A 17,219-nucleotide genomic window follows, 5' to 3' on the forward strand; every position below is an offset into this window, starting at 1 on the left:
TGTGCTACAAAATCAGGTGCTGTAATGTGCTGTAATCTACTTTCTGGATATGCATGTTAAATACATTAGATTATTGATCATTAGATTTACCAGACTCTTTTCATGGTGATGGGCCCAACTGATCCCCATGTTGAGACTGCTGAGGAGCCACTGAGGGAACCACACCAAGACCCTCACCCCACCACGAACAACAAGCTATAGCCTCTGAGCTACAGTCTTACCTACAATTAGACAACCTTGACAGTGAGGAGGATCCGCTGGACTGGTGGAGGGAACACCAGAGACTCTATCCATGACTCTTGAAACTGGCAAAAAAGTACTTGTGCATTCGGGCCACAAGTTCCCCTTCAGGCAGGGTTTTTAGTACGGGGGGAAATGTAGTGACCTGCCTTCGCTTGTCTCTCAAGACAGAAAATGTTGAAAGACTAGTGTTTCTTGCCAAAAACCTGTAAACACTATGTTATTGCCTTTTCTGCACAGGTCTGAATTGTTTTCATTTGGTTGCATATTGTTATATTTGATTGCATATTTTCATTTGGTTGATGGCATTTTATTTCTACTTATTCTGTATTTTGGGTACAATTTTATTTAGATTTTGCTTCTACGATATGATGCACTTTAAGGACCTGTCTAATTTGATGCAAAGATTTGAACATTAGCAGGAATGTAGCACAACATGGAGCTGAAAGCAGTGGTCTGTTTTTTTTTTAAATGTGGAAGTGTAATATAAATATGTTGTCCCTAAAATCAGTGAATAATCGTGATAAATAATCATGATTTCAATAGTGATCAAAATAATCGTGATTATCAGTTTATCCATAATCGTGCAACCCTATGCGGACCAATCAGGTAGCGTTTCCTTTATGAATATTAATGATGTTTCCTCTGTCATCCTATGTTTAAGACATTTGTTTTCTGAAAATGGACCACGTGATTTCACCTTTCTACCAGCAGATGGCAGAAATTAGTGCAGATAGAGGATTCAAATATTCATTCATTCATTTCTTCTTTTTTCTTTTCTAAAGGACACAATAACCCTGACTTTTATTTCTAAATAAAAGATGACTGTGATTGTGTTTGTGTTTGATGAAGTTTGAAGGAGAAACACAGTGGTGTTCGGTTTTATCTACACTTTCATACATTTTATAGATGATATTAAATTCTGCAGTAAAACTCAGTGTGAACTGTAAATAATCTTTATTCATTTTTGATATGAAATGACAAAGTTCCATATTCATAATGTGTAAAAGACAGACTGAAGGATTAAAATGATTTGTTTATGCAAAAAAAACAACAAACAAACAAACAAACAAACAAAAAAACCCAAACAAACAAAGAAACAAACAGGAATTAAAATAAATTGTCCAACATTTTAAAAGGGAATATGTATTTCTAAAATTTACTAGAAAAAGTAAAATGTTTCTTCTTATTCTCATCATGTACAAGAGTGATGATCAGTGGTGCTGAATTTTTACCTCCTTCTTTAAAACAAGGACTGAAGTAAGGATGGAGCTTCTCAGTGAAAGACTGACCAGTGAAAGAGTAGATATGAGAGCTGGACTTCACATCATAAAAGGAGACCAGACCCTCCTCATAATCCACAAACACCCCCACCTTCTCCACCTTCTCTCTCAGTGTGAGGGGGACAGAGGGACTAGTACCAGCCGTATACTCATTCTCATTCCTCAGCCCCACAGTCCAGAATCCATTCTGAGGTCTCAGTGTAATCTTCCCCTTCCTTTTAATGTTCTCTCTCACGACTCCTAATGTCCACTCAGTTTTCCCTCTGACCTGCACCTCATAATAAAATCTCCCTGAGGAGAAACTCTGCTTTCCCAGAACATTAACACATTTATTAAACCTCTGTGGTGTATCAGGGAGATCCTGTTCTGTGTCTCCAAGCGTCACTTGTTTTCCATCAGCAGACAGGATGAGATATGGATTTGCTGTATCAGGATCCAGAGTCACATCCACTGAGAGAAACACACAGAGTGAGATGTGAGTTTGCAGGTAAAAAATATTAAACCATCATCAGTGGATGAAATTCATTAGGATTTATAAGAGGATTTGTAGAAGATTAAATAATTAAACATTTTTAAATTATCCCTTGGAAAAAAAAGATAAACATGTACAGTTGATAGTAGGAGCCTGTCAAAGATGAGAAATATAAAATGTTTTCCATCTGAAACTTTACTTTATATTTTGTAGAGTCACAAATCACGAGAAACACACACACACACACACACACACACACACACACACACACACACACACACACACACACACACACACACACACACAAGAAAACATGACTGAGACAGTCAATGATTGTGACACTGAAATTTAAAATATACATATATATATATATATATATATATGTATATATATATATATATATATATATATATATATATATATATATATATATATATATATATATATATATATATATATATATTTAACTGCATGAGAATAAAACTCTTTTTTTGCATTGCACAACAACATTTACATTTGATAGGCAAAGAAATTAAAGTTTAATACTCATGCATTAAAAAAAAAGAAGAAAGTTCATCTCTGTCCAAACATACATGTTTCCTGCATGTCTCTTAGTGACATGTAAGAGGAAGATCAGTCTTTCTAATGTAGAAAAGGGTTTAAGGGCTTTAGTGCATGGCAGTAATAGGGAGCTATAGTGAGGAGGATCATGAGAGACACTTTAAGACTTCCTTTTAGCTGGAGAGATCTACAGATGAAAATCAGTCTGATGATGCAGTGGTGTAATGCTGATATGTACATTTTAATATGAGAGGAAATCAGAAACCTCACTGTACCTGCATACTGCTGAATCCTCTTCAGTTCTGTGGAGACTAATCACAGCAAAACGTCATTTTCATTAGATTTAAGATCATTTTAATGCAACACATTTTAGACTTAAGTCTGAAAGAAAATGTTAAATCTAAAAATTTCTCACCTGTTTCCTTGAATCTGCCATCCACTGTTTTAGGGAGTTTCTCATTCAGAGTCTTCTGAAGCTGAGACAGAGCTGTCCTCACAGTGTCCCCACTCAGATCAGTGTTAATACTGATCTCAGTCCAGTTCTTGGTGTGTGGAGGGCTGCACATGGAGGAGTAAATCTACAGTAGAGCAGGAGAGAGGAGAAATCCCTCAGCATGGTGAGTGTTGTTCTGTGATGTTCTGCATTGCCAGTGAGCAGAGAGAGGAACACTGACCTGTAGGAGGTGGAGATGCTCCTCAGTGTGTGAGAGCTGCTCCAGCTCAGTGTCTCTCCTCTTTAGCACAGTGATTTCCTGCTCCAGCTCTTTAATGAGACCTTCAGCCTGCCTCTCTGCTGCTTTCTGCTTCTCCTCCATCACCTCCAGCAGCTCAGCCTGACTTCTCTCAATGGAGCGAATCAGAGCAGTGAAGACTTCAACACTGTCTGCTTTCTCTTTCTCTGTGCTTCTCTAAAGGAGGAACACATTTTCACTTCCATCAGATTACACTGAATAGTGAAACAATGAACAATGTTTAATGCAGTTTGTTCATTTATACAAAATAAAAAGAAAACCACTGAATGTAGCAGCTATAAACTCATGTCATGTTGTACACACTTTACTGAGGTCTACTGAGTGTTTGATCTCTCTGATCTTTTTCTGTCGGTCCTGAATCATCTTTTGCACATCTGCCTGTGTTTTCCCCAGCTGTGTCTGAGGACAGAGTAGAAGAAAATTAATTGACCTTATGCTTATTATATTCGTCCTCTGTTTTTTTAAAAACTGACATGTCATAATTTTCCCTATGCGTGGTGTAACAAAATAGTTAAATAACAAATAACAAATTATTTCCTTGGAATTATTCTATTTGAAATAAAAATCTTAGTCTGATCTACTACTGGATAAATTAAATTGAAATATCCATAAAAATGTCAAAATCTGATGTTAATCAGTGTTTCTCACCTTCCTCTCTCTGCTCTCCTCCTCTATAGGAACAGTGTTGTGATTCTTGTGGTCTCCTTCAGTGCAGAACTTACACACATACGTCTGATCATCTCTACAGAACAGCCCAAGAGGTCTCTCATGTTTCTGGCATATGTAGTCCTCCAGGTTCTCCACAGGGTTTATTAATTTGTGCTTCTTAAGTTTTGGAATATTATTATGAGGCTCTAAATGAGTTTTACAGAAACTTGCACAACAATCCAGACAGGATTTCAGGGCCTTCAGCTTCTTTCCAGTGCAGCCATCACAAAGAACCTCAGGTTTGTCAGGACCACATTTCTTCTTGAAGTGATCTGCAACCTCTCTCAGTGTTGTATTAATCTTCAGTTCAGGTCTCTTGGTGAATTTCTCTTTACATAATGGACAGTAACAGTGTTGACTCTTCTCCCAGCACTGTGTAAGGCAGCTCTTGCAGAAGTTGTGTCCACATGGAGTGGTGACTGGATCAGTGAACACATCCAGACAGATCGAACACTGCAGCTGATCTTCAGACAGGAGACTGCTGGAGTCACGAGAAACTAGGTTTGATAGAACAAAAGTTGCACATTGTTTATAAATAGTGTAGAAATACTGTAATTAGTTTCAACCTTGTCTCTATACAGTAAACTGCATCTGCAGTGAAGGTGTGAAAATCACAGGCCAGAATTTCTACATTTTCCAGTACTGATATGAAAAAGACTTTTTATTCTAAACGCACTAACTGAAGTTTAAAGGCACTTGTTGGGGTTTTATTTAATGTTTGTGTTAAAACTTTTTTGGTAGAATACCTTCATGAATTTTACAGTCAGGTGTATTTACAAGTGTACTGTATCTCTTATATAAGACATAAAACACAGAACAATGTGCATTAAAAATAATCACTGACAGGGTGGTGTGAAGTCGTTTTCATCCCAGAGCTGATTACTTTTATATAAAACTGTGCATGCTTGAGTGTTTTATTTCTCTTATACAGTATCACTGCAACGCTCCAACAATAACACTTTTTTTTAACAAAGTCACACTTTTATCACTCTGCAGTTACATTAAAGGTTGTGGAACATATACAAAAAATTCAAAACCTTTATGTTCTTTTCCAGAATCCCAGATTGTATGTGCTCTCAGACGTTTTGACCTTACTTTATAAATACAATTTATTATTATTATTATTATTATTATTATTATTATTATTATTATTATTATTATTATTATTATTATTATTATTATTTTAAATAACACTTTGTTCTAGGTTACTGTGGCACTGATTTTTATTTGATATTCATTGTATTTTATTTTTTCACATTTCATTAAGGACTTATTTTGGTCCTTATATCAAGGTGTAAGAATGGCCCAGTCAATCACCTGACAAGAATCCTACTGAACAAGATTTAAAGACAATATGTTTAGAAGAATGGGCCAAAATCACACCTGAATACTGCGGCCGATTAATTTCTTCATACAGGAAGCGTCTTGAACCTGTCATTACAAACAAAGGCTTCTCCACTAAGTATTAAATACATTTCAGTTAGTATGTTCAATACTTTTTCCTGTGTCATTCCACTTTATTACACATAACTTTATTTATGGACTTTAATGTTGTGAATTCTTTATATTTCCAGATTTCTTGAGTTAATACTGATCTCTGGTGAAAATTTTATGTGAATAACCTCACTGTAAATATATTTACTGAAACAAATGTAGACAGGTTCAATACTTATTTCCCCCCACTGTAGATTCTTGGAAATATTGTGTTTAAACCTCCAAGGATAAACATCAGGGTGAGTAACTGATAGAATTTCTATTTGATGTTAATTATAACAGCTTCATACGGGCTAGCTTCAGAATCATAGCACTCTCCCTGACGCATGTAACGACTCACAACTGTAAAGTGCCGTGATTCTGAATAATCTGTGAATGTCTTAACGGGACACACAGATGCACTGGCATTCATTATAGCGTGCTTCTTAATAGATTGTGCAAGAGGCCATTTAAATATGAAAATCATACAGGAAAGTATAGGGTTCTGTTGGGCCCCCTGTCTGACCAGGGCCCTTAGAATCGTCCTAATCTCCCCCCACCCCCTACCTCATTACGGAGCCCTGTGTCACTGTAAGGAGACCTAATATCAGTACAATAACATGTTATATCATCAGTAACATAAATAGCAATAAAATAGTGTAAACAAAGTTTTTTAGTGAAAAGCTCTTTTTTTGCGCAGGACTCTGGGTTGGCTAATATTTCCATAAAATCTTGCTAATTATTCATATTTCTTTCCTTTAAAAAGAAATATGTAGCAAATTATTCATCATTGTGCAACACGAATACCACATGCCACAAGAACTTACACTGATTGAATTAGTAAAAAAGGAGTGAATCGCTTTGAGTTCATCGTGACGTCTGAGTGATCAGCGCGGGTGGAGCTGGATGGAGCTCCCATGGAGCTGATCACAATGAATAATTACATTCCACAATCATATGTTTTAATATAGCTACATATATTGTTATTCATAAATTACTGGCAAACATAACATTTAATCACAGCATTTTTTTGAGAAAAGAATCGATAAAATATATGTGAAAAGAATTGTAACTATTTGTAACTTTGATTTGTGGAATTAAACAGTAATATTTAGTGGAGCTGTAGCTTAGCCATAGTACATTATTCAATTGCAGAATTTGCTAAAGAATATTATATATTATTAGGTAATGTCTGTGTATATGTCATTAACAGGTTCTATATATAATTGTTATGATTTTTGTTTCTTTTCTTTTCAGTTTGTAACGAAATTTAGTTGAGTTACATATGGAGGGTTTGTTCAGACTTTATTAATTATGGATGAACGTGACAGATTTCAGCGAGTATTTCATGATGCTCATTATTATGATTTATTTAATGTCACTGTGTATGGCTGCAGAGCATCACTGAAATAAATCAATATTTAAGTATTTAAATAATAAATAAAACATTTTGAGTCACATTTAACTATTTTTGCCCCAATTCCACTTCAGTATTATTCATTTATTGTCACTTTTAACTACATATCCAATTATTAAATTATTTCATTTTAACAATAAATATTTCAACAATAGTCTAAAAATTCCTCCATAGTCACATGATCTGTCTTAGTAGATTGCTTTCTAAGATGTTGGTGTTTTAGTGCACAAGTGTTATTATTATATGAAAAGAGACGCATAAAGTCAACTGAAAAGACAAACCATTCATTGAGATCATTTAGTATAATTTCAGATAAAATTCCATACTAGTGACAGTCCTTCTTTAAATGATGTAGCACCTCCACCATGCAGCACAAGTCATAGTTAATTAGTTGTTACTATAGAAACAGTGACTTCCTACTGCATAACTATTTAATAAACACAAATACAAATCATATATAAGCTGCATAACTTACATGATAGTGGCTGTTCCATGCTCCTTCTTCATCCACCTTTTGTTGGTCATGAAGATTCAGTCATTTACTTCCTCCTGTGTTTTAATTTTTTTCAGTAAGAAATCACATCATTCAGTTCACACATGTAACAGTATGAGGTGATACTGATTAGTCTGTTTGACTCAGCATGCTTGTCTGCAGTGTTAAACATGAGCAATGACACTGGAAGCATTTAGACTGTGATATAAAACACACGTAAACATTCTTCATCTTCATTAGATTGTAATAAACACAGAATTTCACTGATCATTCTCACAGCTCTCAGCTCACTAACTGTATCATTCACAGTTTCTCACTTCCTGATGTGTTTGTAGAAGTGTTTATGTTTCACCCAGTGCTCATCTCTATACTTCTAACACAGTATACATACATACATATACATACATACACATACATACACACACACACACACACACACACACACACACACACACACACACACACACACACACACACACACACACACAGGTAATTAAGTTCAGCTCACACATTTGGACAAATGTAGTCATTAAGCATAAAGTACAATTGTATTTTAACTTGTATTTAAGTGTTCATGCTGGAATCAGTTCAACTCTCCACTTTTGAGCAGTTAATAAAATAAAGGAACCTTTGACTCTGTTTTTCAGCTTTGCTGTCTCGGTTGATCACTGATCATTAAATACACAGTATAAAAAACACAGTTATAATCAATTTGCATTTCATAGTCAGTATTTCAGCAGTGTGTTAGAGACCCTGTCTCTGTCTGATATTGTTTATCTGTGCAGTTTATCACACACTGACAAAACCTCTGAACTATAAAACATTCACTGAAGTACATACCTTTATTTTACTTGCCACTTTTCAGGGAGTGAGAATTGTCTGCATTTATATTCCAGATTCAGTGAATATCCTGCAGTTAATTTCAGAAATGAATGTGAAAATAAGGGTTTCTGCTCGATGTGAGCTAACTGCTTTTCTCTTTCACTTCAGTCACTTCCTTGTTCACTTCTAATGGTTGATAAAGGGACAGTTCCACATATGATCACAATGCAGTTTGTCTCCACCTCTTTGGCTTCACCTCTGTTCATGTGTATTTATAGTTATTCAAACTGCACATGAAATAAAAATAATGTTGTTTACTTCTCCTGCAGATTATCATCCTGGGCCACGTCATTTCATCTTTGGAAAACTGACTTTTGGATTTTGAAAAAAACAAACACACCTGTTACTTTAAACTATTGCAATGTTGTGCCAAGATGTTAAAATGCTATATGCCTTGGGTTTATAAGTAGCACATATTTTAGGCAGGTCACATGACTTAAGACTTTAGAAGCCATAACATTTAAACAAAAGTATTTTTACATCATTGTGAACTACATTTCTTGTAAAATAATCAGTATTTATACATTAATACTAAAAGCATGAGCTTATAAAAAAGATAAAAAATGTCTCATGAATATTCTGGTGTAAAGTGGAGTCCATTGTTGTCTCAATGACTGCAAGTTTCCCACGTCCTGTGGCTGAAAAACAAGCCTAAACGATCACCCTTTCACCAACCGTGCTTAACAGTTGGTTTGAGGTGTTTGTGGTGATATGCTTTGTTTGGTTTTCGCCAAACATGGAGATGTACATGATGACCAAACATCTCCACCATGGTCTCATCAGTCCAAAGGATTTTGTGGTTAATTCAGGTGCAATTTTGAAAACCTAACTCGTGCTTCATTTACTTTTTAGAAATAAGGGGCTTTTTATCTAGTCACCCTAGATACAAGTTCATTTTTCTGCTTGTGATGTCATGAACATAAACATTTACTGTGTTTACGGCCTGTAGGTCACATCCCAGAGGAAAGAAAAATAAAAATGAGATCTCTCATTTTTATGAGAGATCTTAAACAGCTCAAATGTTTCTCCTAGCCAGAAAGCAAATCTTACCTGTGTGTTTCCACTCTAAAGGTGTGTACGAGCTGAGTAAATGTTGCTGCATGAAGAACATAATTGTACTTTAAACTCTTCTCTAGCTGTAATACAGGAAGAGCCACATTTCTCAGTGCTCCAGTTAAACCTGTTCTCCAGTGATGTCAGTGCAAACTAATTGTCTGTTGGTGAAGTGTGGTGAAGAGTTGATTTGATAAAAACCGACACATTACTAGCATTGCTACTGGCATAAAGTTGGCTTTCACGTTAGACGTTCGATATTCGCAGATATGCGGAAATGAAGGGACCGTCTCTAAAGTTACATACGACATTGTTAAACACGTTTCTAACTTCAATAGCATTTGAAGGGAAGGACTTACAGTCATATAACCAACTGTACAGTGTTCATGTAGGTGTCACCTATAATGCACACCTTTTAGATTTTTGATATTTAACAAAAGAAACTATTAAATCATATATATAAATTGCCATGTATTTTATTACTGCATGGGCTCATACACAAAATAATAATTTTAAAAACCATAATTTAAAGCTCAACAGCATTTGAAGGGAATGACAAACAGTCATGAAGCCAACTGTAAAGTGTTCATCTAGGTGTCAGGTATTCAATTCAATTCAATTTTATTAGTATAGCGCTTTTTACAATAAACATTGTCTCAAAGCAACTTTACAGAAATATATAAAACATGGTATGCAGATTTTAAGTGTGTGAATTAATCCTAATTGAGCAAAACGGTGGCAAGGAAAAACTCCCAAGGAAGAAACGTTGAAAGGAACCAGATTCAGAAGGGAACCCATCCTCATCTGGGTAACAACAGTTAGTGTAAAAAATTTCTTTACGTTTTTATATGAAGTCTGTTTGGCCCTAGAAGCAGCAGATGAGAGCTCCATCCAGAGGTAGGGCATACGAACGGATCAGGCAGGTCCGGAGAGCAGAAAGGATCAGGATCTCTAGTATCTCCATAAAATCGTGTGTTGCTCGACAGAAGGAGAGAGGGAGAGAAGAGATTGTTTAGTGTAAGAGAAAATCTAGTCATGGTAGGCTTGAGTACACAAATACGTTTTAAGCCTAGACTTAAACACTGAGACTGTGTCTGAGTCCCGAACACTATTGAAAGACTGTTCCATAACTGTGGGGCTCTATAAGAGAAAGCTCTTCCCCCTGCTGTCGTCTTCACTATTTGAAGTACCGTCAAATAGCCTGCACCTTTAGATCTAAGTAGGCATGACGGATCATAGAAAACCAAAAGGTCGCTTAGATACTGTGGCGTGAGAACATTTAGTGCTTTATAAGTTGATAATAGTATTTTATTGTCAATGTGAGATTTCACTGGGAACCAGTGCAGTACTGATAAGATCGGGGTGATATGGTCGTTACTTCTGGTTCTAGTTAGGACTCTAGCAGCTACATTCTGGACTAACTGGAGTTTGTTTATGCACCTACTGGAACATCCAGACAGTAAGGCATTACCGCAATCTAGTCTAGAGGTGATGAAAGCATGAACTAAAATTTCTGCTTCATGTAGTGACAATACATTTCTTATCTTAGAAATATTTCTGAGATGAAAGAAGGCTATCCTAGTAATATTATCAACATGAGTATCAAATGATAGACTGGAGTCAATAATTACACCAAGGTCTTTTACTGTTGCACATGATGAAACAGAAAGTCCATCCAGAGTTACTATGAGATCAGAAAGACTACTTCTAGCTACAAATGGTCATAGTACAAGTACTTCTGTCTTTTCAGAATTAATTAATAGGAAGTTAATAAGCATCGAGTGTCTAATGTCCTTTATACATTCCTCAACTTTACTAAGTTGCTGTCTGTCCTCTGGCTTCGCTGAAACATACAGCTGTGTATCATCACCATAACAGTGGAAGCTAATTCCATGTTTGCGAATAATTTGACCTAGAGGTAGCATATATAAAGTAAAAAGCAGTGGGCCTAAAACAGAACCTTGTGGAACACCAAATTTAACCTCGGTATGTGTGGAGAAATTAATATTTACATCTACAAACTGATAACGATTGGTCAAATAAGACTTGAGCGAGGAGAGGGTTGTTCCTTAATGCCGATAACATTTTCTAGTCTATCAAGGAGAATAGAGTGATCTATAGTATCAAAAGCTGCACTGAGGTCAAGAAACACAAGCAACAAGAAACAACCGTGATCAGAGGCCAGTAGTAGGTCATTTACTACTTTTAATAACGTTGTCTCTGTGCTATGATAAGGCCTAAATCCTGACTGATGCACTTCATGAATGTTATTCCTTTGCAAGTATGAGCATAGCTGCTGTGCTACAACCTTTTCTAATATCTTGGAGAAAAATGGAAGATTTGATATTGGTCTATAGCTGGACAGTTGAGAGGGGTCAAGGTCAGGTTATTTAATCAGGGGTTTAATAACTGCTAATTTAAATGATTTAGGTACATAGCCAGTGCTAAAGGAAGAATTGATTATATTTAAAAGTGGTTCAATTACAGGACAAATCTGTTTAAAGAAACATGTAGGTACAGGATCTAATATGCAAGTTGATGATTTCGCTGAATAGATTAATGAAGCTAGTTCGGTCTCTCTAAGGGGAGTAAAACATTCTAAACAATGATCTGATATTGCTATATTATCATCTATAGGGTTAGTTATAAAACTGTCTGGTATTAATTTAATAGCCTGAATTTCACATCTAAATTTACCAATGAAAAATTTCATGAAATCTTCACTGCTATGTAAATTATTGAGTGCTTCTTTCTGGAGTGGTTTTATTCCTAGCTAATTTTGCTACCGTATTGAATAAAAATCTCAAGTTGTCTTTGTTATCTCCTATTAAGGTGGAGAGAAAGACTTTTGTAGCAGCACTAAGAGATTTTCTGCAGTTCAGGAGGCTCTCCTTCCATGTTGTTTGAAATATAAATATTACCAAATTAATATTTATATTTCAAACAACATGGAAGGAGAGCCTCCTGAACTGCAGAAAAAACATGGAAGGAGATAACAAGATATTAAGTTTTTTCCAGAGATGTCTTCCATTCGCTGTGTTAAGCATTAATGAAGTTAAACTGAAACACCTCGCTCTCGCTAAACCCCGCACACACATACGTATTTTCAGACACGCCCCCCCCCCCCCCCCCCCCCCTCCTCTCTAAACACACCCATACAAGTGTTTTCATTGTAGCCAGTACGTTCTGTCAAAATGTCAATCTTGGCGGTAGAGTTAGTGGGCTAATTTATGGCCTCGTTCTTCTCAGGCCTGCGTTTCTCTACGAGTGCTTAATTTATGGCCCTTTGTTTCTTCCTGACCAAGAGTTTTTTATGAGCAGGTGGGTCGTGGTGTGATCCTACAGATAATGAGTGTCTTTGGGGGTGTTAATGGCTTTATGACACACCCTTACGATAGGTATGCTTTATGTTTAATAGTAGGGTCACTTACGCAGAAGTCTCTAAGATCTCGGCTGTGTAATATAGCTGTGTAATTTTAGGCGAATCGTCGATTCTCGTTTTAACTCACCGCTAAAATTTTATATTTTATTTTGGAGAATACTTCAAAGAGGAGATACTGTTTATCGTAACAGTAAGTGTTTTGTTTTATTATTATTATTATTATTATTATTATTATTATTATTACACATTGTTAAGAATGTTTTTATTTATAAACGAATTTATGGGTTTATTGTGGTGGATAAAACAGGTACAGTATCTAACGCTACAGTGATGCTGACATTGTGTCTATCCTGGACATCGTAGACTAAATAAATTTTCTGAACAAGGCAAGCGGTACGTACATTGTTATTCTTTATGAGTATTCGATCCTATGTATAATGTGTTGTGTATGTGTTTAATGATTTTACTTTATTTTACACAAAGGATCGAACACAGAAGTCCCGTGAGTTTGCTTGGAAAACCCTGTCTTGGTTTGAATTGTGATAATTAGATATTTGTCTGTTATGTTTAAAAGCGGGTTAAGATGATTTATTATGTATTGTGTTTGTTTGTTTACTGTTCAAGGCTTGTCAGATCTTGTAAACAAGATCGCTGCACCCGAGTTAAAAAATAGTGCTGCGGTTTCTCCTGAACGCTGTATACCAACGAGCTCTGGAAAGGCCAAGCGTAAAACAGTCGCTCGGGTCCACAGCGTGGGTGTCGCGACGTCTAAATGTAAACGATCAAGATTTCCCCCACGATCGACAGACGGTATGTAGCATGTATTTTTAATTTTATTTTAAAAGAGTGTTTTATCATCCTAATTCGTGCCGATATCCTAAGCAATGTTTTGTGGGGTTTTTTTTCCCCAACAGTGTCAGTTGTGAATGAACCGCACGCTATAGACTCTGGTTTGAACTGGAATCAGGATTTGTTGGAATAGTGGGACACCTGTGTATTTACCCCGGTTCCTGGAGACGATCTGCCTTCAAACCAAGAAGCTTTTGGTCGCGAGGCTCATGCTATTATAGACAATAACAGAGACTCGTTGGAGGTGATACGAACCGGGTTCAAGGCCATCAAAGATCATATTGCAGGATTTGAAAAGACTTTTGCTAGCGTCGCCGAACGTCTAGACATTATAGAGAAGAATCAACGTCTTTATAATCAAAGTGTTGTGGAAGCATTACACAACCATACCATCACACACAAACAAATCATAGCAACCCAGAAACTCCTTGCTGGGGAGATTTGTCGCGTTGATCACAACCAATACCTGATAACGGAATTGTTAAAACAGCTTGTACAATTGGTTAAAAACAAGAAGCTTTGGTGAGTTGTACAATAGGTATTTTATACCCCTGTGTCTGTATTTGTGTGTGTGTGTGTGTGTGTGTGTGTGTGTGTGTGTGTGTGTGTGTGTGTTTATTTGTTGGTTCCTATCTGTTTTACTGTGTGTGATTTTTTTACTAGCTTTTGTATCAATTTAAAAAATTTGTAAAAATGTCAAAGCGGTGTGATGAAAACTCATGTAATCTGAGAGCAGCAATTAAATTTAGAAGATGCGACAACAATGGCCTGTGTACTTTTGAACAGTGTGGTACTACAGAGATGTTGCAGGGTTTAATTGGGACAATGGAGGATCTGACTATTGTTGGACTTATTAAACAGTGTTAGATCAATGGCTGAGGTTCAAACAGAACCAATACCTAATTCGTTGTTAGACAGCGATTCAAATTCACAGCAGGTGGGGTGGGGGTCAGACAGACAATCGTTTGATCCTTTGGAGCCAAATTTTGGATTATCTGAAGCTGTTATTGACAATGTCTGACAAAGAGAGGGCTCTGTTTGATGAGTGGTATGTTAAAAATGTAAAATGGTATGTTAAAAAATTGTTCTTGCCATGTACGGCAAGAACAATGTCGTTTTGCTACGTGAGGCATGCATGAAGTACTGTAACGAATTCATACAATGTACCAAACGCGACCCATTCAGATACACCACTTTAGCAGCGTGCTGCATGGCCGTGTATAAAACCCACTACCTACCAAAAGACACACTAGCTCTGACCCATAACAATGTATACACAAATCAGAACAAGACATACTCATCCGTTTCCATTGAATGGCTTGAATATGTCAAAACAACACACGGCCTGAACATTCAGCATGCTTTAAATCATGGGGAGATGGTGATTGGAAAATATCATCTCGATGGTTATTATGAAAAGGATGGTGTCAAATACGGTTTTGAGTTCAACAGATGCATGTTTCATGGGCATGAATGTCGTTATAACCAAACGATTTACAGCCGTTATCAAAAGTGCCCTACGGTTTGCTCAGAAGACAGTTTGATGATAAGGTCGAAATTTTGGAAAAGGCGTATGGTCTCGATGTTGAGGTGATGTGGGAATGTGATTGGAATAACGCTAAACAGAACAATGTCGCTGTAATGGCATTTATGTCCACTTACACACCTCCTGAATGATTGAAACTGCGCAATGCACTATTTGGTGGTCATACTAACACGTACAAATTGTATCACAAAGCCGACAATAGTGAAAAAATGCAATATGTTGACTTTACAAGTTTGTACCCCTTTTTCCAGGCCAAAAAATGTTACCCCACAGGACATCCACAAATAATTTTCAAGTATTTTGAACCTCTTGAAAATTATGGGTTTGTCAAGGCTACAGTACTGCCCCCACAAAAACTGCTTCACCCCGTCCTTCCCTATAGGACCGGTGGTAAGCTTATGTTTCCACTGTGTCGTAGATGCGGCAAAAATCAGAATCAGACAGACCCGTGTGGTCATACTGATGAGGAAAGAGCTATTTCAGGTGTTGGGTCAGCATAGAGCTGTTGAAAGGTGTGGAAAAGGGTTATATTTTAACGAACGTGGACGAGGTGTGACATTTTCCACAACGGTCAGAAAATTTGTTTTGTGATTATGTTAAAACATTTTTACAATATAAAAAAGAGGCCAGCGGTTTCCCCGCACACGTTATGACAGACACAGACAAGGAATCCTACATCTCAGACTACTTTGAGAAAGAGGGGATTAAGATGGACGCTGGTAAGTTAAGTCGCAACCTAGCACGGCGTTCTATTAAGAAGCTTCTGGTGAACTCACTTTGTGGTCGTTTCTCCATGCGTGAAAACTTGCCGTGTACAGAGTTAATTTTGGACCTGGAACAATTTGCACAGCACATATTTGGTGATGGTTATGATGTTAAACACTTTTCCTTCGTTTCAGACAGCGTGGCTCTAATTCAGTGGTGTTATGCGGATGGGAAAGGGGGGCAGACTTGCGACATCAGCATCTTTCTTGGGGCTTTCACAACATCTCATGCCCGTCTAGAACTTTACGAATTAATGGACAAATTGGGTGACAGGCTGTTGTACAGTGTGATCTTTACATCTAGAGAAGGCGACTGGGAACCTCTGTTGGACCCCTATCTCGGTAATTTAACTGACGAGGTTGGAGCTGGTGATCATATTGTAGAATTTTGTTCAGGCGGACCAAAAACATATGGCTACTGCACTGCGAGGGGTAAGGTATGCATGAAAGCCAAAGGTGTCACGCTCAACGCAGTAAATTCAAAAGCCATTAGATTAAACACCCTGATTTACCCTAGGGAGGATAATAGTCATCATATACTGGCATACACAGATACCATTGTACGTAATAATAAACAATTCACACACAACAGGTCAGTTGTTAAAAAGTTTAAGGTTGTGTACAACAAACGCGTGCTGCTCCCATATTTCACAATCCCATGTGGCTTCTGACAATCTTTTTGGACATAGGGGTGTACAAGACACAGAGGGGTTTGATTTCAGATTACATCACCCTTTTTCATGTGTGATAAGCGGTCCTTCAAACTCGGGGAAGTCATATTTTGTAAAAATGTTGCAAAATGCTGTACATTTGATTTCTAAAAAAACTTAAAATATTGTGTATATTTATGATTGTTGGCAACCGTTGTATGATGAATTGTTGAAAATGTACAAAATAAAATTTGCTGAAGGATTACCACAGACTCTGAATGATGACGCTCTGTTTCCGGCCAACACGGTTAATTTGTTAATCCTCGATGATCTGATGAAAGAGGCCAGCGGGAGCAACGAGGTAGAAAAGGTCTTTACCCAATATGTACATCATAGAAATCTTAGCGCTATTTATATTGTACAGAATTTATTTTGCCAAGGGAAAACCAGTAGCTTTCCATAAATTAGCTTAAACAATCTTAAATCAGCTTAAACACAAATTATCTAATGTTGTTTAAAAATCCCCGAGATGCTAATCAAGTCAGTATTCTAGGAAGACAAATGTATCCCGGCAACACAAAATTTTTTATGGAATGTTATCAAGACGCAACCAGCAAGCCTTTCGGGTATCTGCTGATTGATTATAAAACAAAAACCGCTGAACTCTATCGGCTCAGAACAGATTTACTTGCAC

At 36.8% G+C, this 17,219-nt stretch overlaps 1 protein-coding gene across 6 annotated transcripts in view; it reads right to left on the bottom strand.

Moving 5' to 3' along the window:
* Positions 1-1,180: 1,180 nt before the first annotated feature.
* LOC108267932 (E3 ubiquitin-protein ligase TRIM39) overlaps positions 1,181-17,219 on the bottom strand; it is a 110,004-nt gene continuing 93,965 nt past the window's right edge. For 4 of the 6 annotated variants that reach the window (XM_053681921.1, XM_053681920.1, XM_053681922.1 and 1 more), the window contains 6 exons: positions 3,957-4,513; positions 3,612-3,707; positions 3,231-3,464; positions 2,972-3,134; positions 2,832-2,867; positions 1,181-1,973 (listed from right to left, as the gene is read on the bottom strand). In XM_053681921.1, coding sequence (XP_053537896.1) covers positions 1,393-1,973; positions 2,832-2,867; positions 2,972-3,134; positions 3,231-3,464; positions 3,612-3,707; positions 3,957-4,513 — 1,667 coding nt within the window. In that variant the 3' untranslated portion in view covers positions 1,181-1,392. Of the gene's footprint in view, positions 1,974-2,831; positions 2,868-2,971; positions 3,135-3,230; positions 3,465-3,611; positions 3,708-3,956; positions 4,514-7,381; positions 7,456-8,239; positions 8,542-9,331; positions 9,413-17,219 lie in introns of those variants that run through there. The other 2 variants (XM_053681924.1, XM_053681919.1) reach the window with 2 other exon arrangements.

This window comes from Ictalurus punctatus, chromosome 7 (assembly GCF_001660625.3).
Source record: "Ictalurus punctatus breed USDA103 chromosome 7, Coco_2.0, whole genome shotgun sequence".
NCBI classification, from domain to species: Eukaryota; Metazoa; Chordata; class Actinopteri; order Siluriformes; family Ictaluridae; genus Ictalurus; species Ictalurus punctatus.